Source organism: Peromyscus californicus, unplaced genomic scaffold, assembly GCF_007827085.1.
Source record: "Peromyscus californicus insignis strain IS unplaced genomic scaffold, ASM782708v3 Scaffold_5__1_contigs__length_169319896, whole genome shotgun sequence".
NCBI classification, from domain to species: domain Eukaryota; kingdom Metazoa; phylum Chordata; class Mammalia; order Rodentia; family Cricetidae; genus Peromyscus; species Peromyscus californicus.
Genome location: NW_026294573.1, coordinates 55,321,252 through 55,345,316, shown reverse-complemented (window position 1 = coordinate 55,345,316; position 24,065 = coordinate 55,321,252). Strand labels below are relative to the sequence as shown.

Sequence of the window (24,065 nt, the reverse complement as noted above, 5' to 3'; positions counted from 1 at the left end):
CCCTTGCCCTGCCAATGTTTCTAGAAGTAGCTTCCTATCTATGGAACCAGTCAGCAGGAGCACCTCTGATCACGTGTGCAGAACTCACCCCGCTCACCCCGCCCCTCAAGCTTTTACCCATTCGTCCCAACCCTCCCTCCCAGGCCCTGTCTTGTGGTGCTCTGCTCCAAGTGCCAGCTGCGAATAGTTTCTGTAGTGGCTAGTGCTGTGTTCAGCTAGGTGCCTGGCACTAGGTTCCCAGGAGAACATACAGGAAACATGGTTTTAAAAGGAACCAGTGGATCTGCTAAGGTGGAACCAGGACATTTCAAGGGGCCCCACCCCTAGAAAAAGAACAACAGACAACTAAGAGCTACTGAGGGAGACTTAGTCTTCCCCAGAGAGGAGCTCTCTAACTGGTTATTCAATACTAAGTGGCCAGCCTTGAAAACAGACCAGAAACAAAATGGACCCAGCAGACTGTAGTTATATATTTATGTGTTTACATATATAGGAACTATGATAATCAATTTTTTTAAAAGCCATCAATTTGAGAGGGGGTAAGTGGGGAGACATGGGCAGGAATGGAGGGAGGAAAGGGAAGGGGAGAAATTATGTGATGATATTTTAATTAAAATTAAAAAGAAATAGAGGGACAGTGGTGGCGAATGCCTTTAATCTCAGCACTCAGGAGGCAGAGGAAGGCAGATCTCTGTTAGTTCAAGGTTAGCCATACATAGTTCCAGGACATCCAGGACTACACCAATAATAATAATGATGAATTATTATTATAATAAATAAATAAATTAATAAATAAATAGATAGATGTGAAGAGACAGTTTAAGATTTTTCGGTGAGAAAGTCTTTCCCTCTGGGGACACAATTATGGCTCTCGGGCTTGTGATTTGCATGATCCCCAGAGAGCATCATGGGTATCTGAGAGCCTATTGTGTATGTAAGCTTCCCTAGTAACTGCAACTTCCCCGGGAAACATAACTAATCACAGTGATATCTAACACATCTGCTCTCCAACAGTAGGTCAGGCAATGCTTTCAGCCCTTTACAATAAACCACTTCATTTTAACAGAGCTATGCTTGGCAAAAATGTGCACCCACAGATACTCAACTCACATTTGTTGGAGGAGCTCCTTGGTCCTGGTTACTGTTATTAATACTAACATTATTATTGTGGTTCTGGGGACGGAACTCAGGGACCTAGGGCAAGGCTACTTACATATTCTTTGTGGGCTTGCACTTGTGACATGGAGTGCCTCTGGAGGTCAGTAGACTACTTGTGGGATTCTTTATCTCCTTCTACCATGTAAGACCAAACATCTGGCTAGGCAGAAAGTGCCTTAACCAGTTGAACCACCTTGCTACCTACAAAATTTCCTTAAAGTAATCCAAAAGCTCAACAGACCTCACTCAGACTAAAGCCTAAGAGAACTAGAGCCACACATTAGCCCAATTTGCTAATGGTAATGAATGAAAAAATAGAAACACAGGACAGAAGACCATTGATGTACATGGGAATTAGATGAGTGCCCATCAAGCTTTCATCACAAACAGATCAATGAACATGAAACTACAAAGCAAAGGAATGGTGTGTTCAAAGCAGCAAACAAGGAGGGGAAACTGCTAATCCAGGGTTCCACATCTGCAAATACTTTTCAGATACTTAGTTTTCAGAAACTAAGGCAAAATAAATGCATTCTACTATGAAAGAAGAGTATTTGGGGGTCAGGTAGAAACCTGGTACAAGGGAAGCTCCCACAAATTCACAAGGATGATCCCAGCGAAGACTCCTAGCAATAGTGGATAAGTAGCCTGAACTGACCACCTCCTGTAATCAGATTGGTGACTACTCCATTGGTTATCAGAGAGCCATCATCCAGTGACTGAAAAAAACAGATGCTGAGACCCACAGCCAAGCACTGGGCCAAGCTTGGGGAATCCTGTTGAAGAGAGGGAGGAAGGATTGTAAGAGCCAGGGGCATCCAGGTCACCACAATGGAACCCACAGAAACATTAACCTGGTATCACAGGAGCTCATGGACTCTGGACTGACAAATAGGGAGCCTCCATGGGTCTGACCTAATGTCCTCTACATTTGTGTGATAACTGTGTAGCGTGGTCCATTTGTGGGACTCCAGGCAGTCAGAGCAGGGCCTGCCCCTACCAGTTTGGCATATACTGGATTGCCTTGTCCAGCCTTAATACAAGAGGAGAAGCTTAGTCCTACTTCAACTTGATATGCCATGCTTTGTAGACACCCACGGGAGCCTACCCCTTTCTGAACAAAAACAGAAAAGGAGTGGATAGGGTAGTGGTAGAATGGAGGTAGGGGAAAGAATGGGAGGAGAAGAAGGAGGGAAAACTTCAGTCAGAATGTAAAATAAATGAATAAACTTAATTTTTAAAAAAGTTCCTGTTTTGACTGGCATAAGTATTTAGACTTCTTCTCTCAGAGTGAGTTTCCAAGGGAAAGTCCAATTCCTTTATGGACCATTATTCTGATACTTTGATAGCCAAGAAGAGGAAAATGATGGGGGTAGGGGTGGTTAAATGGGCCTCTTTACAATATTTTAATTTCTGCCACCATCTTTATAGAACTTTTTTGGCACTTTTGGAAGGCACTAATGTAAGTTAGTTCATCAGCTATGGATATCAGTACAGAAGATACTCAAATGAAAATAAAACTTTTATATAATATACCCATATCATTCCTGAGTGTTCACCCAAAGAAATCAAAGAAAAATATCATTGAAATGCCTGCACACCCATGCTTATTGCAATATCACTTAGCATAGCTGCTGTGCTAACCTTTCTTAGCAGGAAATGGACAAAAAATCTGTTTATCCTAGATAGGGAACCAACAATAGACCAAGTACATTTGTGAGCATATTTTATTCCACCAAAGTCCAACTTGGCCAACCATAAAGTTTTCTGGTATTACTTACAGGCCATGGGTGAGGTTGTGACCTACAAGACTGTGAAGGACACCAAAACTGCTGCACTGATGCAAAGTTTCAGTCTGTCATGGATGTTGATAACTGCCTGTTCAGGCAGATTGAGCAGGATGAACTAGATCACAAACTCACTTTCACCCCTGAAGCCTCTGCATTCTGTGTCCCAGGGCCCAGCTGCTGGCCTATAGATATCTCTCTGTCTCTCTGTCTTTGTCTCTCTCTCTCTCTTCTGCTCCCTATGACACAAAAGGCCCAGTGAAGACCTAGGACTGTGGGGTTGGAGAGATGGCTCAGCAATTTAGAGCACTGGTTGTTCTTGCAGAGGACTGGGGTTTGGTTCCAGAATCCATGTGGCAGCTCACAACTGTCTATAACTACAGTCTTCAGTGGATCTGACACACTCTTTCAATGTCTGAGGGCATTGTATGTAAGAAAAATAAGGCAGAGAAGCAGACAAACTTGATCTCAACAGGCAGAGACTGCTTCATTGGAATATCAAGGAGGCTTGACCTTTCTGTGGACACACACACACACACACACACACACACACACACACACACACACACAAGCACACACACAAGGAGAGGGAGAGAGAGAGAGAGAGAGCTACCAGGAAGTTACAACTATTTTTATAGTGGAGGGTTGGCTGGAAACAGGGTGGATTGTTTTTGATACCAGGTATAATGTTTCTACAGGTGGAGGGAAATGGTCAGGCTGGGGTTAAGCCATTCTTTATGGAGAGAGGCTGCCTAACAAAATTCCTCAGGACCTGAGGCTAACATACCCAACATATCCCAACTTACAGTGGGTAAAAGAAGAAGAGGGAGTGGTTGTAATTTTTGGGAGGGTAATTTTTCCAGCTGGAAGGGGTGATGGTCTCAACAGTGGAAGGAGCATGTTGAAGTCTCCTCCAGGTGGGATTGGGGCTGGTGGTTTTAGGCCATGCAGGAATCAGTAACCGTCTAGGCAGTGACAACTTGTAGTGTTATTGGAGGAACTTGGTGAGACAACTGAAAGGGCAGAGGCCAAAGAGGAACATTAGTATAATCGTAATGATTGAGTCTGCCAAGGGGGCAGTCCATGACATCCAAGTAGTTCAGGTACCTTTCCAGAAAGTATTGTCTGTTCCTTTTCTGTTTTGAATTCTTTCTAACAGTTGTTTAGTGTTTTCCTATGCTAGGCCAGATCAGTTGGCATAAAAACACCATTCTTCCTCTAGGAAGAAACAGATGTCTCCTAGGGGAAGAGTCCTCTTTGATTTTGGACAAGCACTATAGCCAAGAAACATATTTGACTTTGTACAGTAATTATGCTTTGTTGTACAGGTCAGGACTTTCTTGGTCTGATTGGTCAGTTGGCTATTGGCATATTGCTGTACCTGTTGGCATCCTATAGCTGTTACAGAGTGACAGCCATTGGGGGCTTACATGGAGACTTTATTTGGTTATGGGGGAAGTTCAGATGATAAAACACTTAAAAGACAGTGTAAACATGTGAGCCTGAAGATAATAAGGAGGAAAGGAGTGATCAGGGGAGGAGCCAAAGTGGGAGGAAACAAAGTCCATACATAGAAGGAGGTGTGTGGTTGAAGTTTTGTCTGGTCATTATGTCTTTGGGCCCCATCTCAAATTAGTTAGGATTTGTTGGTGTGGAAGGAGCATCATTCTAGGAGGAGGGCACAGATCCCATCCTTGGTAGTAGTAAGATCTAGTGGAGTACTTTGGCAGCCAAAGAATCAAGTTGGTCCTAAAGGATGTTAAGCTGACCTGAAATTTCTCTAAGGGTTTTAAGTGCTGATAAGACAGAGGGGTTAATTGATGTGGCAAAGGCTGCAGCCCAGCTGTTTTAGCTCTGAGTCCCTAAAACAATGTCCAGAGTGGAAAAAGAGGAATGAGTAGGTGTTGGGGTCTAGTGTTGGGGTTCAGCCCAACCTATTGAAGGGCCCCTTGAAGTGGGTAGTGAGGAACTGAGAAATACTAGATAGAAATATAGATGAAGAAAAAAGACAGAGACACAGGAGAGCTTCAGGAGGGCCCTGGGTGAATACCAAGCAGCCTCATGTTTATTTTTAATGGGCTTTTTATACACTAGCAAGGGAAGAGGCAAAATAGCTCCCCCTTTCAAGATCAAAGCACACCGTGCAAACAAGTGTAGACCCTTCCAAACACCTGGTAACCACACCCCTGGCCAAAGCATCCTAGTATGCAGCCCTGAGGGGTAAAGCAAGCTCAGACTTTCTGACCCTGAGTAAGGCCTTCCTAGGGGGCCTCTGTGGGCCCCCACAAGTAGGATGGAGTTGCATCCCCCTTTAGAGGTCACTCAAACTGCTTTAGGAGGGTAGGGTGAAGATTTCTCTTGGAACTGACAAAAGAGACAATGTAGAAAGAGCAGCAGTTAGGGGTCTCTGAAGAGGGTCCATCCATTGGGCCACAATAAAACTCAAAGAGGGCAAAGATCCAGAACAATAGTCAGGAGGTAATAACTGTACAATCCTGTCAGGAATATTAAATTTGTGTAATAAGGTTAAATACAATTGTACAACTGGATAGAGTAGACCATGTACCAGAGTTCTGTAGAAGAATATGGTAACTGTAATCAGCAGTTTGTTACATCAGGTTCCTGTATAAAGTGCAAGTGGCTGGAAGCTTTGTAAAATGTCAGTTAAATTCAGCATCTTATTGAGTCATTTTCACAGGATTGTCTTGCACAATTCTTAAAAACGTTGCTTGGATGGTTTTTAATAAATCCCTGAAACTCTCAGTTTGAGGACAGAGTATCTGGAAGCCTGCTTTAATCACAGAGCATAAGTGGCTAGGGCATGGACTGTGGAGCTAACTTTTGTTAAGAGGAAGAACTGAAAGCCAAGGAAAAGGGGCTGACCAACTGAACTAGCATGCAGGTCCTGTATCAGTCAGGTGGTAGACTTAAGTACAAACTGCTCCTGTTCACAGCATCCTCATATGCCAGTTTGGGAGACACTGAGAGCAGAGTAATTGCTTTTTGCCTTTCTGTTGTTTAGACATTTAGGGGGTGTGTGTTGGCTCTAAGATCCTTCACTGGGAAAGAGACATAAGGAGTTAATTAATCTTTCCTACATATAAGAAGGAGGTTTTTGTTTGTTTTCTGGTTTGGCCTATATAGCCAGAGCTGGTCAGACTTACACAGCCAGAGACAGGAGTAGCAGACTTCGGGATTGGTGGGGTGCGGTCTTATTTCCACATGCATCCTTATTCTGTAATGAAGCTAGCATACAATGTCCATGGCATACTGTTGCTGGGGATTTCTTTCTGTATGCTGTGAATGTGTTGCTCTGATTGATTGATAAATAAAACGCTGATTGGCCAGTAGCCAGGCAGGAAGTATAATATAGGTGAGACAGGCAGAGAAGAGAATGCTGGGGAGGTGGAAGGCTGAGTGAGGAGATGCTGCCAGCCACCGCCGCTACGAGAAGTAAGATGTAAAGTACCAGTAAGCCACAAGCCACGTGGCAACTTATAGATTAGTAGATATGAGTTAATTTAAGATATAAGAACTAGATAGCAAGAAGCCTGCCACGGCCATATAGTTTATAAGTAATTTAAGTCTCTGTGTGTTTACTTGGGTCTGAGCGGCTGCAGGCCCCAGCTGGACTGGAGAAAACTCCAATTACACACTGTAGCAAATTAAGATTATCTGTGTATGAGCTGGGTGGTGGTGACGCATGCCTTTAATCCCAGCACTCGGGAGGCAGAGGCAGGCAGATCTCTGTGAGTTTGAGGCCAGCCTGGTCTACAAAGCGAGTTCCAGGAAAGGCACAAAGCTACACAGAGAAACCCTGTCTTGAAAAACCAAAAAGAGAGAGAGAGACAGACAGAGAGAGAGAGAGAGAGAGAGAGAGAGAGAGAGAGAGAGAGAGAGAGAGAGATTATCTGTGTATGAATTTTTAACAATCAATTTTTTTGTTGTGGGTTTTAACTTAATAAGAACCAAGAAGGTGGAAGGTAGTTTTCAGAGAGTTAGACATCCATAATTACATTTATGGGTCATTTTAACTTTTATACATATATTTCTCTTGATTAAACAATTAAATACCATGAGACATAACAGCAACAAATAAACTCATCTTTTGTTGTAAGACATTTTCTAAAAGTGGTGTTAGAGCCTTTACTCAGTATTTATAACAATTTTTTACTGCTACATAGGTAGACCTTTTCTCCATTTTTAAATTTTAGCCCACACCCAGAAAACCATGAGGTCTCATATAACTAGGGCCTAACCACATACAACCAGCTGTGGAGATGGATATTTGGGCGAAGGTCCACCAGTGACCTTGTCTATCTCCTCTTCATTTGAAGGAAAATTAACATGTAACAAGCTTAGCTGTACTTATTTTAAGCAAGCATGGATGGAGTTCTGAAGATGGCCATTGTTCTGTTTAGACGATCTTGTGCAACGTCAGCTTAATAAAAGAGGATTGAATTCAAATGGCATGCATGAGTGATGTAATGAATTAGTATTACCTTTGTATATATTGTTAAACCACTAGGCCTTATAAGTTTTCAGGTAAACCTTATAGAAAATGTAGGACAGCCTTTATGACATATATAGTATATAGAGTTTCTTTTTATTAAAATCACTATTAAATTCATATTTGCATCACCTGACAGAATTTAGCTGAGGGGCCCATTGATGCTGGAGTGATGACTGAGAGACTTTAGACAGATGGTCCTTTTTATCCCTTCTATGTACAAGCATCCTGTTAGCTGGTTTCAATAGACATCTTTATACCATGAGATAAACAACAGTAGCCTATATTGGAAATAGTTTAGCTTTTAGCTGTTTATTTATTTATTCTTCTCTCATACATTACATCCTGATTGCATTACACCATCTCATGCATTACACCCCGACCTCCACTCCCCCAGATTCACTTATCCTCTGTTTCCCTTCAGAAAAGAGCAGGCCTCGCAGGGGTAGCTGTTTTTAAGTACATAGTGCCAAGGCCATTCTGACTAGGGAAACAGGTAAGCTAACTGCAGATCACTTCTCCCTTGCCTCCTTTAAATCCAATCCCCCAGTCTCATCCCTAGCTCTGCAGCAGATGCAGACCACCAGCTGTGGTCACCCCCCACCCCATCTCCAGTGGATCACACAGATCTTCCCCTCCTTACTTTCTTCTCACCACTCATTGCTTTATCCCAGACTCCAGCTTCAGCAGACGTTCCCTGAGAACCCACAAGCCACTCTAGCTGGGGAAGCAGGTAGACAAACTATAGATCTGCATGTCTCCTACTGCTCCTCCAAATCCAATTCCCTACCCCTGCCCAGTTTCATCTCCAGGTCTGTAGCAGACCTTCTGCTGTGGCTTCTCCTCACCCTCTGCCTCTATTTCCAGGGGACTAAGCAGAACAGGTGGAGCACCCTTCTTTCCTCCCTGCTGTGGACCCCCTTCTCCATATCCTTGTCATTCCTAAGTTTCAGCTCTCATTATCCACAAACACATTTTACCTGGAACCCCCAAAATGGAAAATGCAGTGGCACTGTGAACCCAGATAGCCATGGCTGGTGAGGGTATGGGTAGAGGAAAACCTATGACTCCAACTTTCCTAAATCAATATATTTTCAAACTGCGTTAGAAGTACCCATCCTTAGACCCACAGGTAAGTGTAGCCCTCACCCCTCATCAAGGAATCTTCTTTTTGCAGCACACAGAGACCATTACAGAAATCTACAGCTAGTCACAATGAAGAGAACAGCTGACTGTGGGGGGCTCATCCCCAGAAGGTACATCTAGAACACAACCGTTAATGGCTTATTTCCTTACTTCCCTTATTTCTTTATTTCTTCTCAAATGGCTTATATACTAGATGTCAGGCAGAACTGAAGAGAGGAGGGGATAGGGCTTCCAAAACAAAAGAAGAATGGTTGTTGGAAGTTTCATTCACATTTTTTAATACAATTCTTGGATGGTATTTATACCATTTCCAGTGAAGTTAGAAAAAAGGGGGACAAGATTCATGGGTGGAAATTTCCACTAGGAGTCACAGTGAATTACTTTCCAAAGTTTCTGGTTCATTGTGGTTACATGATACTTGGTAGGATCCACTGCATCCATTGGGGTAGGATGAGGCCCCAGTATTTTTATCATTATTATATTAATTATATCAAGGTCAGACTGGGCCATACTCTGAATGACTCCATATTATGTAAACAGTGGTTTATCAGACTGTGCCTTGCTCTGAGACACTCCATTTTGCAGGCAGATTTGCCTCCACTTTGAGGCTGGAAGATGATAGTGCACCTGGATGGACAGAGACACCAGCTGTGCACCAGCATGCAGCACAAAATGATGACATTCTCAAGAATAGAAAATGTTCTATGAATTTATTGGGGTGAAGTTACTCCTCCCATGGGCATGGTGGTATGCACTCTATAAATTTATTGGGGTGAATTTAAACTGAAGGGGCACATAGGTGTATTAAAATCACAGGCAGAAAACCAAGCAATGTTAGATAAAACTTGGAGTTTACAAAGAAGCTCAAAGACAGGTTTCAGGTAAAGTTCTTTTAATAACACTGTGCATAAAAAGACAGAGTCTGAGGTTTAGATCTTGACAGCAACAGTAGACCATGAGACTAAGGAAATCCCTTGCTTCTGTAAGTTACTAAAGTGCTGGAGGGCAATGGTCTCTAAGCTAATATATGGCATATGCTATAAGCTACAAATGACTGAGAAGTGGTAAGTAAGTATGTAGCTGCCTTGGTTCTGTCCTTGGGAACCTCAGGCTATCACAGACAAGTGCTTCCTTGATACCAAGGTTTGTTGTTGTGTTGTTCCAGAATCCCTGGAGTCTAGCTTCTTGAGGACCAAAAGATTTGGGGGTGACAGTCACTTTATCGGCAATCTTTTTCTTGTTTTAATCGTAACTAGATAAAAATTTCCCATCAGTGTTATTAGACCTACTTTATAACTGCCTTCATTGATCATACCCAGAAAGGATTCTACCATTTATGATGCCCTGCTGAAAAATGTTCTGCTAGGGGCCCAGTGAATTCTGGCTAACAGGAACCACTTAAGCTTAAAGGCCAGTTGCAAATGACATTAACACCCAACACAGCTAAGTCCTATGTGAGAATGCCTAGGGATAAATGTCTAATGGAGGACTCTAGGCAAGAAGTTACTACAGAGAATGGCTCCTATTTGCTCCCCAAACCTGCTTTCATGATTTGCTTTTCTATGGTCATACCTTACCGTGTCTTGGGCCCTAGGTCAAGGTCCAACTGCTATATGTAAATCATAGAAGCTGCTTCCACAGCACTTGCTTAGCCTGCCTGTTGGGAGTTATCCTGCTCCACTGACTTTCAAGAGGCTCACTCAGAGGCAGATCAATGTAACACAGCTGCAGACCTAGCCAATAGGAGAGCCTTGATGGACAACCCCCCTTCTGCACCCTATATATGAACTAGGCCCACAGGCTCGAAGCAAATGCACATCAATGAAAGGAGAAAAGGTGGGAGCAAAGTAAAGGCATAACTTTTATAATAATTTTTGCAATTTCCATATCAATTATTCCACCATATCTCGCAATCCCTGCAAGCATTATCTTTACTGGAAGAATCATTTTTCTCTGAAAGTCTTAGGTGAAAAGCTGTGTCATTGAGCCCATAAATGGCTTTCCACTTAGGAACCTATAATTGGATTCAATCTCTTTAGTCTCATTATACCCATTTCCCCAGTCACCTTCATTCCATCCCCTCAAATATGAGCAGGCACCAGTGTCTTCCAGGCAGATGCCATTTCTTCACATTTTCCTTCTTCAGCATCACAGCCTAGGAATCGCACAGATGCGGTGACTGACAGGTGACACGGTGACAGACATCCTGAATTGCAGGCTCAGTTTCTCATTGACTGGGGGTTTGAAGGTAAATTTTTGGATAAGAGAAGTGATAAAAATGAACAGCTCAGACCTGGCCAATTGTTCTCCAAGACAAGCTCGCTTTCCTGTAAGATAAAAACAAAATAATTTATTCAGCTGCCACTGGTATATATGTCCAGGGACTGGTGTCACTAACTACTTTTGCAAAGTTTGAGTGGACTCTGGGATTGGAGTCCAGTTCCTCATTTATGTCTAAGCATCTGCCTTGTCTCCCCAAAACATAGAAGGTGAAAATCCAGGATCACAAATCAAAGGCTCTCAGGGATCAGGCAGTGCTGGGAGAGCATGGCATAGGACAACAGGAGTAGAACTGTGAGCTGAGTGGGACTGTGTGACCAGCATATGTGCTTTCCAAACTTAACAAAAATAAGTGATAGAGCAGATAATGGTGTAACAACAACAACAACAACAAAAATCGTGAAATGCTTTTCAACCTTTAAAAGGAAAGAGAAAAATGTAAGCAGGTTTCTTATAGCACAAGTCAGCTTCCACCTAAGCCCACTGTCCCCCTTCACCTTGAGTAACCTCAGCAACAGATGGCCTCCATAACTCTCTATCTGGTGCTGCTCAAATGCCTCTCTAGGCTATTCTTGCTCCCTTTCCTGAAGGAGGATCTCCTACTAACTCACTGCCCTGAAGTGTACCATATAGTCCCTATCATCATTTCTCTTATGTGCATTGCTAGTACCTTCCTTTTTTTTTCTATTTTTTCTTGCTTCCATGATTTTTTTTTTTGAAAATAGACCTTTTTCATATATTATATTTTGGTTGTGGTTTTGACTCCCTCAGCTTCTACTAGCTCCTCTCCACTTCCCCACCCACCAAATCTGCACCTCTTCTTTCTTTCTCTCATTAGAACAGAAATAGTTATCTAAAACTAGTAATAATAAAAAATAGGATAAAATAAAAACAAGCCAGAATAGGACAAAACTAACACTTAAGTACTATGTATTTACTGCAAAAGGAAATACAAATAAGAGAATTGAAACTATTTATAATTCCACAGTCCAGACAGAACCATGGGCACAATGATATGCATGCCAGTGTTGTCCTGGGGATTCCGTTGAACCTGGTTACAAACCATTATCTTACTCAACTTGTTTTAATCATAAGTAGGTAAAAATTTCCTGTCAGTGTTATTAGACCTACTATATAATCATTAACCACCCTCACTCTTTAAGTTGCTTTAGCTACTTTGTCTTAGTCAGGAAACTAATTAGCATTCCCAAACTGATCATCAGTTCATGGTTCTGCTGTGCCCTCCATCTTCCACAGATGGCTGAAGAAACAAAAGCAGACACTACAGGCAAAATGTTTAGTAACTGTGTGTTACAATAGTGCTGGTGTCATAGCTTGTGCTTGTGTGTCCCCCTCAATGCGTTTAACTCATCATCTCTGCTCCTTTCATCTTCACAGTGTTAAGTATGTCTAGGAACAGGACTGGTAACTCACTAAAATGGAACTGAACCAACTCTGTTGTAAAGTCCCAAGATTCTGTGGTGATATTTTATTTGTGCTGAAATATAATGATATTTTATTTGTGCTGAAATGTGGTGATATTTTATTTGTGTTTTAATAAAGCTTGCCTGGAAATCAGGGGAAAAGGCCAGCCATTTTAAGTAAACAAGAAGTCAGGCAGCACACACCCTTAATCCAATCACTTTTCAGGCAGGGTCTCTGTGTGTTCAAGGTCATACTAGGAAACAGAGCCAAGCATGGTGACACACACCTTTAATCCCAATACCAACCATAGAGACTTGGAAGTCTGTACAGACAGACAGACAAGGAAGTGAGGTAGTTGGGCTAAGATAGCCAATGAGAGGGCAGAACAGCAAGGCATATGTGCATGGGTAGACAGGAAGTAACTTGCATTTGGAAGCTTCAGAGTTGGTGAGGTAAGGTTGGCTGGTGGCTTTTCCTATTTCCTTGATCTCTCTAAGGCTTTTACCCCTATATTTAGTTCCATGTTTTTTATTTAATAAGACCATTTAGAAATTTGTCTACAAGACTGTGGTGGTATTGTGTTCACCAAAATATTGTGCACCCTAATAAACTTATCTGAGGTCAGAGACAGAACAGCCACTAGATACAAAGGCTAGAAAATGGTGGCATCACACCTTTAATCCTAGCACTCCAGAGGTAGAAATCCCTCTGGATCTCTGTGAGTTCAAGGCCACACTGGAAACGGCCAGGCATGGTGACACACGCCTTTAATCCCAGAAAGCCAGCCTTTAATTCCAGGGAGTGGTGGTAGAAAGCAGAAAGGTATATAAGGCGTGAGGACCAGAAACTAGAAGCATTTGGCCTGGTTAAGCATTTGGCTGAAAAGGCTTCTAGCAGCAGTTCAGCTGAGACCCATTCTGGATGAGGTCTCAGAGACCTCCAGTCTGAGGAAATAGGATCAGCTGAGGATCCGGCAAGGTGAGGTAGCTGTGGCTTGTTCTGGTTCTCTGATCTTCCAGTTCACTCCAATACCTGGCTCAGGTTTGATTTTGTTAATAAGAACTTTTAAGATTCTGCTACACAAGATTCTTCTAGAATTTTTCTGTCAAGACAAAACTTGATTTTTAAAGTCAGAAACCCTTACTCCTGACTCAACCCTTGCTCAATCAAGGACAGTCACTGTGTGATTGTGACTAATCCACTCATTTTCATAGGGCTAAATCTTTCTCTCTTAACAAACTTATGAGCAGTTTTATTTCTTACACAGTTTCCATGGTTAGGTTGGGGCAGTCATCACAATTAGCCGGCAGGAATTTACATGCTTTTAAAAGGGTGAAAACTAGGAACACTCAGTTTGAAAGCTTTGGTCTAAATCAAAGAACAGGTACAAGATCAGGAGTCAGAACAAGCCTTTCCTCCTTTCAAGGCTCTTTACGTTGGGTGCCGGGTGACAGTGATAGACAGCTAAGTGATAGTGGTAGACAGCTGACTACAATTGCCTGGTTCAGATTGTGCTCAGGCCATCTTCACATCACACACACATACACAAAAACAAACAAACAAGTAAACACCATGAATTGCCTCAGCACTAAAGTAAGAGAAATGACCCAGGCTTCTGTCAAAGTTCTTTCCAAGCCTAGCTCTGTTAGCCAAAAATAATTTGGTTTATTAAGAAACAAAAGACTCTTGGTAGCATAAAGATGCCAGAGCTTTGTTCTATAAATAGGCAGGGCTCTGTTCAAGAATGACTGTGCCATCTGCCCTGGTAATAGACAGGTAATAACCCTATTTATTTTCATGAAGAGACAAAGAGCCAATGTCTGAATTTCCTTCATTCAGGGAGGCTGTACATAAAAATCTAGAGAAAGGAGAGGGGGGGGGAAAGCAGCTGTGAAGGAGTAAAGTAGAAAATACTGACAGCTCTTGGCACAATGCTAATCCAATAGACATTTTAGGTTTCTACATTCTCCTCAGTGTAACTGGTTTTCACTGTGTTACCACTTGTGAGAGCATCCTCTGGAAATTGAATTTTATTGCCCTCTGTTAAAAAGAGATGATGAAAGTGATACAGTTCTCATTGCTCTCTTCCATGGGTTCCATATTATGTGTACTGGTACTTCAGTGCTGTTTCCATCAAAGACAGGAATCATTTTCCTCCCCTTGAGTTGGAGTTGGCCTTGTGGCTTGAATAGGTCACCAGAATGCAGTGTGTCATAGTGTGACAATTCCCTGACTGGTGCTCACCAGGACTGTGTGTTTCTGTCCTCCATTTTGGGATATTATCACTACCTTAAAAGCAGACAGCTGGTTTGCCCAAGGGAAATAAATATATAACATAGAAATAACACTATATTTCCAAGTGAGGTCATGGTAGACCTTCATTCAGCCAGCTCACCTCTTGCACATACAAGCTCACTTATCTCACCTGTGTACTTGTGAGTAACACCTGTAACTAATAGTTTGGGGCCACTTGTTATGCAGCAAGACACCAACTGATACGTATGAACTAAGTGAATTTTATAGTAGAAGGGGCTGTAACTAGGGAGGTAAATGACAATCTAGTTGCAAGAGAGAACTAGTCTAGAAGTACATAACTTAGCCTTAAGCCCAATTATGCTAATACATATTCTTAGAATATTTTGGGTTTGTCTATAGGAAGAAAGAAGACACCAATCCATTTTATTTCCAATTGTGAATGAATAGGTAGATTGCATGAGATAATGTGTTTGCCAATGAAGTCTGCAACTAAGAGAGTGTAAAATAATTCCCAATAACAAGGCACCAGTGAATCACTTTGTGTTGAACTTCTTATCCTAAAGCTAATGAAGATGGGAAAATATTTTCATATCAGGGAAGAAATGAAGCACCTGTAGGAAAGAGACATTTAACCTATGAAGAAAACAATCTATCTCATCTTCTCTTGATCCAGAGGTCTCTTCTCCCTTTCAGTCATGAGTGTCTGACAATCCCTCTCATCACAGTTGCAGCAAACACCAGGTAAAGCATCCTGTAGAATGTGTGGAGGGACATAGTTCCAGCATTTCAGAATTTTATGCTAGAATCAAGAAACAAGGAAAGTTTTTTTTTTTTAATGGAAATAGCATGCCAGAAACTGTGTTGTGATACAAAAGTTGAAATTATTTAATTGGGAAGCCCGAGGCACTTCTGTACCTGTACTACCTATTCTGTGAGTGAGTTATGGCAGATGAGGTCTTTCATGTTGCTACCATATATATCCATTTACTCGATTATAATTAGGAAATTAACACTATAACAACAGAAGATCTCACTAGGAATTACGCATAGAGCAGAATATAACCCAGTTCAGAAGGTGCCATTTAGAATTATTGTCTCGTGTGTGCATTTTAATAAGGAAGGAGACACTCTAGCTGGCATCCTCCCATGTCCTTATTAAAGCTCGTCTGTTTCCAAGTGAGAGAGCATCCCTCTAAAATAACTTGGGAAATCGAAAAACTCAATTAAGATGAAAACTATCTATCTTTTTTGTGAACAAGAGACAATGATCTGGGTCTTTGTTCTCAGTGTTGGGAGAGGGGAAACGTAACAAGAGAAGCTGAAAACTTCATTAGAGGTAAAAGAGACCATCTGAAAGAGGGGTTAGTCTGAAGCAGTGTTGGTACAAAGTATGCTGGATTCAAACACTGCAATACTGGGTCACACACTCTACCAGAGTAGGAAAGTAACTATCAGTACAGCTGCAAACCCTGCACTCTATAATGGTGACTTGCCTACAAGATATACTGGTGCAATAAAGACATAAACATTGTGAGAATTACCAACCACTACCTAATTGGATGTGAGGCTCATTCTTTGAGATAGAACCCATATCTGACACTGCTTGGGTGGCCATGAACATGAGACTGGATAGGCTATAGGCCTATGAGAAAACCAAGTATTGTTGTTCTGCTAAAGGAACATAGCAATAAAAAGACTCCTTATAATATTCTGCTATCCCTGTAGATCAGTGCCTTGCTCAGCCATCATCCTCTTGCAGTAGTTGGAAACTAACATAAATACTCACAAATGGACAAAGTATGAAGACTGAAAGATTTGGAACACTCAATCGTAAATGGGATGTCTTCATCAAACTCCTCTCAGGACCCAGGGAGCTATGTGGAAGAGGATGTGGAAAGATTATAAGAGCCAGAGGGGATGGATGACTCCAAGGAAACAATGTTTTCCAGACAACAGGACTGAGGTACATATAAACTTACAGAGACTGTGAGAGCATGCATAGGGCCTTCACAGTTTCAAGCCAGACCAGGTCCCAGCACACCCTAAACAAAAAGCTATCTGCAACTGGCAGCCTCTTGCAAAGGAAAAATTAATTTGTTCCAATGGAGTCTCATTGGTTATATTAACCACACTTAAGGGTAGGTTCCTTGCCAAGCAGTAATTGGCTAATACAAAATGAGCCTAATGGTATTTTTGTAGACATTTTGTCTCATTTTGCTTTGTTTAGGCATTTTTATTTTTATCTTTCTGGTCTTTGACTTGTATAGGTCATTTGCTTATATTTTATGGTTTCTAATTTTTATGGGTTTTGGTGTATGTATATGTTGTGTTTATTTTGTTTTGTTTTTTTTTTCAATTCTGTTTGTGTCTGTGAGAAGAGTTTTCCCCATTTGTTTTCTAAAGAGAGAGAGAAATTGTAGATGTATCCAACCTTCTTATTAAATAATAAACACAGAACCAATGCAAAGAAGAAAGCCAAGAGGTCAGAGCTAAGAGCTAAAACCTTACCCTTCCTCCTGTGGTGGTCCTACCTCTCCGAACCAGAGCTACCCCTGTGTTAAAGTCTTTATATAGAGTTCCTGTCCTGCCTTCTCATTGGTTGTAAACCCAACCACATGACCGCCTCCTCACAGCCTGTTTGTATAGGCCTCCAGGTTTTCCATGATTGGTATTAAGATTAAAGGCATGTGTATCCAATAATGGCTGTATCCCTGAACACACAGAGACTTACCCAGCTCTGCCTACCAAGTGCTGGAATTACAAGCGTACGCTACCACTGCCCTGCTTTCCTATGGCTTGCTAATAGCTCTGACCCCCGGGCAACTTTATTTATTAACATACAAATAATATTTTAATACAAATAAAATATCACCATATTTCCCCTTTTCTATTTTAATAAAAAGGAAAAAAAAAAAGAAAAAGCTTATAACTAATATAAGAAAAACTATATACAAAAGTACAATAACTATATACAATATATACAAGTAATAAATACCTAAACAATGTCTAGTCCATTTGTATTTGACAAATTCAGAGAAAATAATTTCATTATCTATCCTATTTTGGTAAGTCCAAAATGTATCCTAATTAATCTTCAACTATAACTAACTAAACTTCAACTATAACTAACTAATCTTCAACTCCCTCAGAGACCCAAGAAGGAAATAATATTAGCTAACAAAAATAAAAATAGGAAGTGCACATAAGCAACTTCCAAAAAATTTGTGAGTTGACAGAAACAGATAGCTGTCTGGACAGTCACCTGAGGTTTCTCCGAAGTGCTGGGGCATCATCTTCAGCCTATAGGCTTAGCATATCTGACAGACTCATTTGTGAAGTAGGATGTACACAAGGTCAACAGTTCAACCTCACATTGAGTGAGAGTAGTCCATGTACCAGAAACACCTGAATTCCACTAGTGTCATGTCATGATTCAGGATTTTAAATTCTGGAAATTGTTGATGGTTTTTTAATTCAGCTGTCCATTCTTCTTGGCTGTGTATATATGGCTTCATCTCAGCATCCCATTCTTCTCCATATCCCTCCATCAAATGCCAGTCTACTATTGAGAGGCGTGAGCTTAGTTACTCTTCAAGAATAACTGTTTCAGCTGCTGTTCCATTGCACATCAGAGGCCATCGGCCCACTGCCTGTTCAGCTGCCTTCGAAGAAAAGGGCACTGTACCTTTTTCGAATTGCGAAGGCCACTTCAGGGATGGTGCCCATATTGTCCTGGCCTCTGAAGATGCCTTTTGATAAAGCCCTAAACACACTTGTTTTGGCAAGAATCAGTAATCCTTTGTTTTATGTCCTGTCTGTCCATTTTGTCCTGTTGATTCAAGGATACTTTGTTGTCCAGTGGCTAACTTTTGCCACAATGAAAGTTAACTCCATATGCAGTTTCTTCAATGCCCATATTTTCTCTGAAGTAGATTGGTACTGCCAGGAGCCGACATGTCTCATAGTCATAACAAAAAAGAAAAATTTTCTAAGTTATTAAAACATTTTAAATGCCATATTCTGTAGATCTCTGAAGGGTTTGAAGATAACCTGTCTATCTAAAATATATCTACTCAATCTTGAAAACATACCTAATATAACTACAAGTTCTATTATAATATCTAACTACTAACTTTCATTTCTTTATATCCTAATAGTTGGTAATAACATTCAAGGATCAGAAAATTGCATTACATTGTTAGATGAATGGTACAATTAGAAAAATATATATAACATTTTCTAACAATATCAATTTCAATATATATAATTTGTATACAATATAAAACAATCCAATCCAATGTAAAGTATTGACATTTTTCTTTTCTTTCTTTTTTTTTTTTAATAAGAACCTTAAATCTAATCTCCTTTGCTTAGCCTTTTTCCTAACCCTTGACAACAACTTGTAACCAACCCCCCTAATCAATGAAAATTATCCCAGACCTAAAACCCATTAAAAGACCAAAAAAACCAACCGCCCCACACCACCTCTTTGGGAATGTGGGCGTCGTATTCTTGAAATTGCTTCCTGCTGGGTATGGGCGAAGGAAAACAAAAACCTTTCCCCAAGGTTTTTCGGGGATGTTCCTTTTTGGCAAGTTATTATCTGATTAAATGAAAAGGCATGTGTTACTGGTGTAAGTTAGTTTAAATTGGATGTTTATGATAGTTGATGAACTATCACCTCCTCTAATTAAGAGGTCTCTCTTGTTCAAATCGAACCTTTATCAATTTTGATGGTACCCACAGCTTATCTTCTCCTGTAGAAATAAAAGCAAAACCTCGTCCCCAACGTAACACATACCCTGGTTTCCATTCTGAGGTCAGCACATCCTTAAAGTATATAGGTTGATTTAATTCTGTAGTTTTTTCTATTATCCAGTGTCTCTCTGCAGCTGTTGTTCCTTTCTCATTGGCATTGAGAAAATTCAAAGTTAATAGAGCATTATGTAGTCTATTTCTGGGGTTTTTTGTTACTCCTTTTTGTTTATTTAGCATATCCTTTAGAGTTCTGTTTGATCTTTCTATAACTGCTTGACCTGTAGGATTATGTGGTATACCTGTAACATGGTTTATATTATAATAAGCAAAAAACTGTTTCATTTTAACAGAGACATATGATGGAGCATTATCAGTTTTGATTTGTGCAGGTATACCCATAATGGCCATAACTTCTAGCAAATGAGTGATTACAGAATCAGCTTTTTCAGAACTCAAAGCAGTTGCCCATTGAAATCCTGAATAAGTATCGATAGTGTGGTGTACATATTTCAGTTTTCCAAATTCTGCAAAGTGAAACACGTCCATCTGCCAGATTTCATTCCTCTGAGTACCCTTTGGGTTACATCCTGCTGGTAATGGTGTTTGTTTGTAGAAGGAACAAGTAGGACATTTCTTTACTATTTCTTTGGCTTGTTGCCAGGTTATGGAAAAATCCTTTTTTAAACCTTTACTATTTACATGATGTTTTTTATGAAATTCTGAGGCCTCCAGCACATTTCCTATCAATAATTTATCAATCTCATCATTGCCTTGTGCTAGAGGGCCTGGCAGACCAGTATGGGATCGGATGTGAGTTATATATAAAGGATGACTCCTTTTTCTGATTGTATCTTGTAATTGAATAAATAATGAAGTTAATTCTGAAGCATCGTGGATAAATTCTGCAGTCTCAATATGTAATACTACTCTTTCAGCATACTGAGAGTCAGTTACTATATTGAGAGGTTCTGAAAAATCCATTAATACCAACAGAATAGCATACAATTCTGATTTTTGAACTGAATTATAAGGACTTTGAACCACTTTACTTAAATTTTCTGATTTGTAACCTGCCTTTCCTTGTTTGTTGGCATCTGTATAAAATGTACGAACTCCAGATATGGGTTTTTTCCTCACAATTCGAGGCAAGATCCAATCAGCTGTCTTTATAAGATCAATTCTATTGCTTTTGGGATATTTGCTGTTAATTTCTCCCAAAAAATTACTACAAGCTTTTTGCCAAGCTTCATTTTCTATCCATAATTTTTCAATGTCCTCCTTAGTTAAAGGTACAACAATTTCTGCTGGGTCTATTCCTGCTAATTGACGAAGTCTCAATTTTCCTTTCCAAATCAAGTCAGAGATTTTTTCCACATAAGTTTTTAATTTTTTATTTGGTTTATTTGGTAAAAATATCCATTCCAATATAATATCTTCCCTTTGCATTAATATTCCTGTTGGGGAATGCCTAGAAGGCAAAATAACCAAAATGCAATCCAGCTTTGGATTAATACGATCTACGTGCCCTTCATGTACTTTCTTTTCTACCAAGGCCAATTCTTTCTCAGCTTCAGGTGATAATTCTCTTGGACTGTTTAAGTCCTTATCACCTTCTAAGGTTTTAAACAAATTATTCAGTTCATCATTTTTTACCCCAACAATAGTTCTTAGATGAGAAATGTCTCCAAATAATCTTTGAAAGTCATTAAGAGTCTGTAGTCGATCTCTCCTAATTTGCACTTTTTGAGGTCTAATTTTTTGAAGTTCTATTTTATATCCTAAATAATTAATAGAATCTCCTCTTTGTACCTTTTCTAAAGCAATTTGTAATCCCCAGCAAGGCAAAATTTTCTTTACTTTTTCAAACATTCTTTCTAAAGAATCTGCATTTGAATCAGCTAATAAAATGTCATCCATATAATGATAAATTATAGATTTAGGAAATTTTTTACATACCACTTCTAATGGCTGTTTTACAAAATATTGGCACAAAGTTGGGCTATTCAACATTCCCTGTGGGAGAACCCTCCATTGAAATCTTTTAACCGGTTGAGAATTATTATAAGTAGGCACTGTGAAAGCAAATCTTTCTCTGTCTTTTTCTTGTAAGGGTATTGAAAAGAAACAGTCTTTTAAATCAATAACTATGAGAGGCCAGCCTTTTGGTAACAGAGTAGGTAAAGGAATTCCAGATTGTAAAGAGCCCATTGGCTGAATTACTTTGTTAATTGCTCTAAGGTCTGTTACCATTCTCCATTTACCAGATTTTTTTTTAATAACAAATACAGGAGAATTCCAAGGGCTGGTTGATTCTTCAATATGATGAGCATTTAACTGTTCTTCCACCAGCTCTTGTAAAGCCTGGAGTTTCTCTGTTGTTAAAGGCCATTGCTGAACCCATACAGGCTTGTCTGTTGACCATTTTAAAGGTAGAGCTGTTAATGTTTTTGGAAGATTATCAGTTGTTGTGCCCTGTTCTTGTATGACATGGATGGCTGGTGAGCACTCATTAGAATAATATCTTTTAATATTTCTCTCAGAAACATGTACTAATTTATGATTTGTTTCTGAGATTGGAGGGATATTAATCTGAGTATTCCATTGTTGTAACAAGTCTCAACCCCACAGGTTCATAGGTATGCTAGCCATATATGGTTTTAATTTTCCTTTCTGTCCTTCTGGACCTATACATTCAAGCCATCTTACACTTTGTTTCACTCTAGATAATGTCCCAATTCCTAAGAGTTGAATGTTTACCTCCTGAAGAGGCCAAGTTGGATGCCAAAATTCTGGTGCAATTATGGTAATGTCAGCACCTGTGTCTACCAGACCAGACAACAAAACACCATTTATTTTTATTGTTAGTTTTGGTCTTTGTTCATTAATAGAAGTTTGCCAAAAAATTTTCTTTATGTTTTTTCCTGTATTTCCTATTTTCTCTGTTTCATCATCTCGACTAACATGATTTATTCCAATAGACATTTGGTTATTTAGTTGCTTTGAGTAGGGGTTTCCTCTACAACTGCAGGAAAGGTTTGAACTGGATTTACTGTGGGGGCCTGCCTGAGGCCCCTCTGGGAGTTTCCCGAAGCTCGAGGCAGAGGGTTACCCTGTCTGTCCCTTGTTGATCTACATTCGTTGGTCCAGTGTTTTCCCTTACCACACCTTCTGCATACTCCAGAAGGAAGGGGCATTCTGTTGCCAGTGTTCCTTGAATAAACATTATTTCTAGGAATGACCTGTTTACAATCCCTTTTCAAATGTCCTTGCTTTCCACATCCAAAACATCTAACATTGCTCAAACCTTTTGAAATTGCTTTTCCTACCCACATATCATCATGGTCATAAGCCTCTACATTAACTGTATCTCTAATCCAATCTTCCAAAGGTGCAGATCTTGCCTTTAACGGCCTAATTATTCTTTTGCACGCTGCATTTGCATTCTCAAAGGCTAAAGATTCAATTATGATCTGACTAGCCTCTGAATTCGGGACCATTTTTTGTACTGCTGAAGTCAATCTTTGTAAGAAATCTGTGAAAGATTCTTTGGGGCCCTGTATAACCTTTGTAAATGACTCAGTTTTTTTTTCCTGGTTCTTCAACTCTGTCCCATGCATTTAAAGCTGCCGTTTTACATAGAAGTAGGGTTTGGACATCATATGAACATTGTGTTTGTACTGAAGCATATTGGCCTTCGCTAATAAGCTGATCCTGGCAGACTTGTATTCCGCTATCCCTCCATTGTCTTTCTATATTTTTAGCCTCATTACTGAACCACATTTTCCACTGGAGATTTTGTCCGGGTTCAAGAACAGCCTGTGCCAATTCCCGCCAGTCCTTTGGTATAATCCTATTACAAGTTGACCAGGTGTTTAACATTTGCTTTACATATGGGGAGTGCATGCCATAAGATGCTATTGCCTCCTTAAATCTTCGTAAGTCTAACATTTCAACTGGAACCCAAGTATTTTGTTCATTCTCTTCATCAGGTAGCTGCTGTACGGCTACTGGATAAATTAAGGGTGATTGTGTGAAAACTGGCTTTCTTTCTGTAACCTTACGATCCAATTTTGAAACAACTTCACTATTTATTTCTTCTGTCTGAATTTGAATTTCTCTATAATTCATTTTTACCGGTTTAACAAGTTTTTCTAAGACTGTTATCCTGGCACTTAAGTTGACGATCTTTTTAAATAGTAAAATGAGGATAAGAAAAGTAATAAACTGAATAATTCGATCAATATTAATCTTTTCATATAGTTGTTCCATTGTCAGAGTGCCTAAAATTTCAAACAGAGCCCAATTTTCTTCCAATGTACACATAAAGCCCATTTTTTTTTTTAATGTAGAAAAAAATTCTCTTTTAAATAGATATGTTAATTGACTTACCAAGTCTGGGTAGAACAGTAGAATCCCAGGGAATTTCACAGCCACCTGGTGTTCGAGGTGTGAATCCAGCGAGAGAGAGAGAGAGAGAGAGAGAGAGAGAGAGAGAGAGAGAGAGAGAAAGTGTAGCCAGCCGCTTGAGCCCAGTCAAGCCTTGGCTTTACAGGCAGGGACCCTGTTCAGCAGGGCAGGTCTGAGTTGTTTGTAGCAGTTGCAAGTAGCTCCAGCTGCGGGTCAGTCAGGCCTGGACCCAAGCTAGGCAGCCGGGCCGCCCAGGCTGGAAACCGGACCTGCCGCCAAGCCAAGCCAAGCGGTTTTTAATGAATTCTTGTCACATTGGGCGACAAATGTAGATGTAT

The 24,065-nt window shown here is 40.3% G+C and overlaps 1 protein-coding gene across 8 annotated transcripts in view; it reads right to left on the bottom strand.

Moving 5' to 3' along the window:
* Positions 1-9,476: 9,476 nt before the first annotated feature.
* The window catches only part of LOC128096738 (cytochrome P450 2J3), a 33,053-nt gene continuing 18,464 nt past the window's right edge, over positions 9,477-24,065 (bottom strand). For 3 of the 8 annotated variants that reach the window (XM_052716687.1, XM_052716686.1, XM_052716685.1), the window contains exons 10-11: positions 23,710-23,754; positions 18,560-19,165 (exon numbers count right to left, since the gene is read on the bottom strand). In XM_052716687.1, the coding sequence (XP_052572647.1) occupies positions 18,978-19,165; positions 23,710-23,754 (233 nt within the window). In that variant the 3' untranslated portion in view covers positions 18,560-18,977. Of the gene's footprint in view, positions 10,929-17,026; positions 18,521-18,559; positions 19,166-23,709; positions 23,755-23,789; positions 23,997-24,065 lie in introns of those variants that run through there. The other 5 variants (XM_052716688.1, XM_052716691.1, XM_052716693.1 and 2 more) reach the window with 5 other exon arrangements.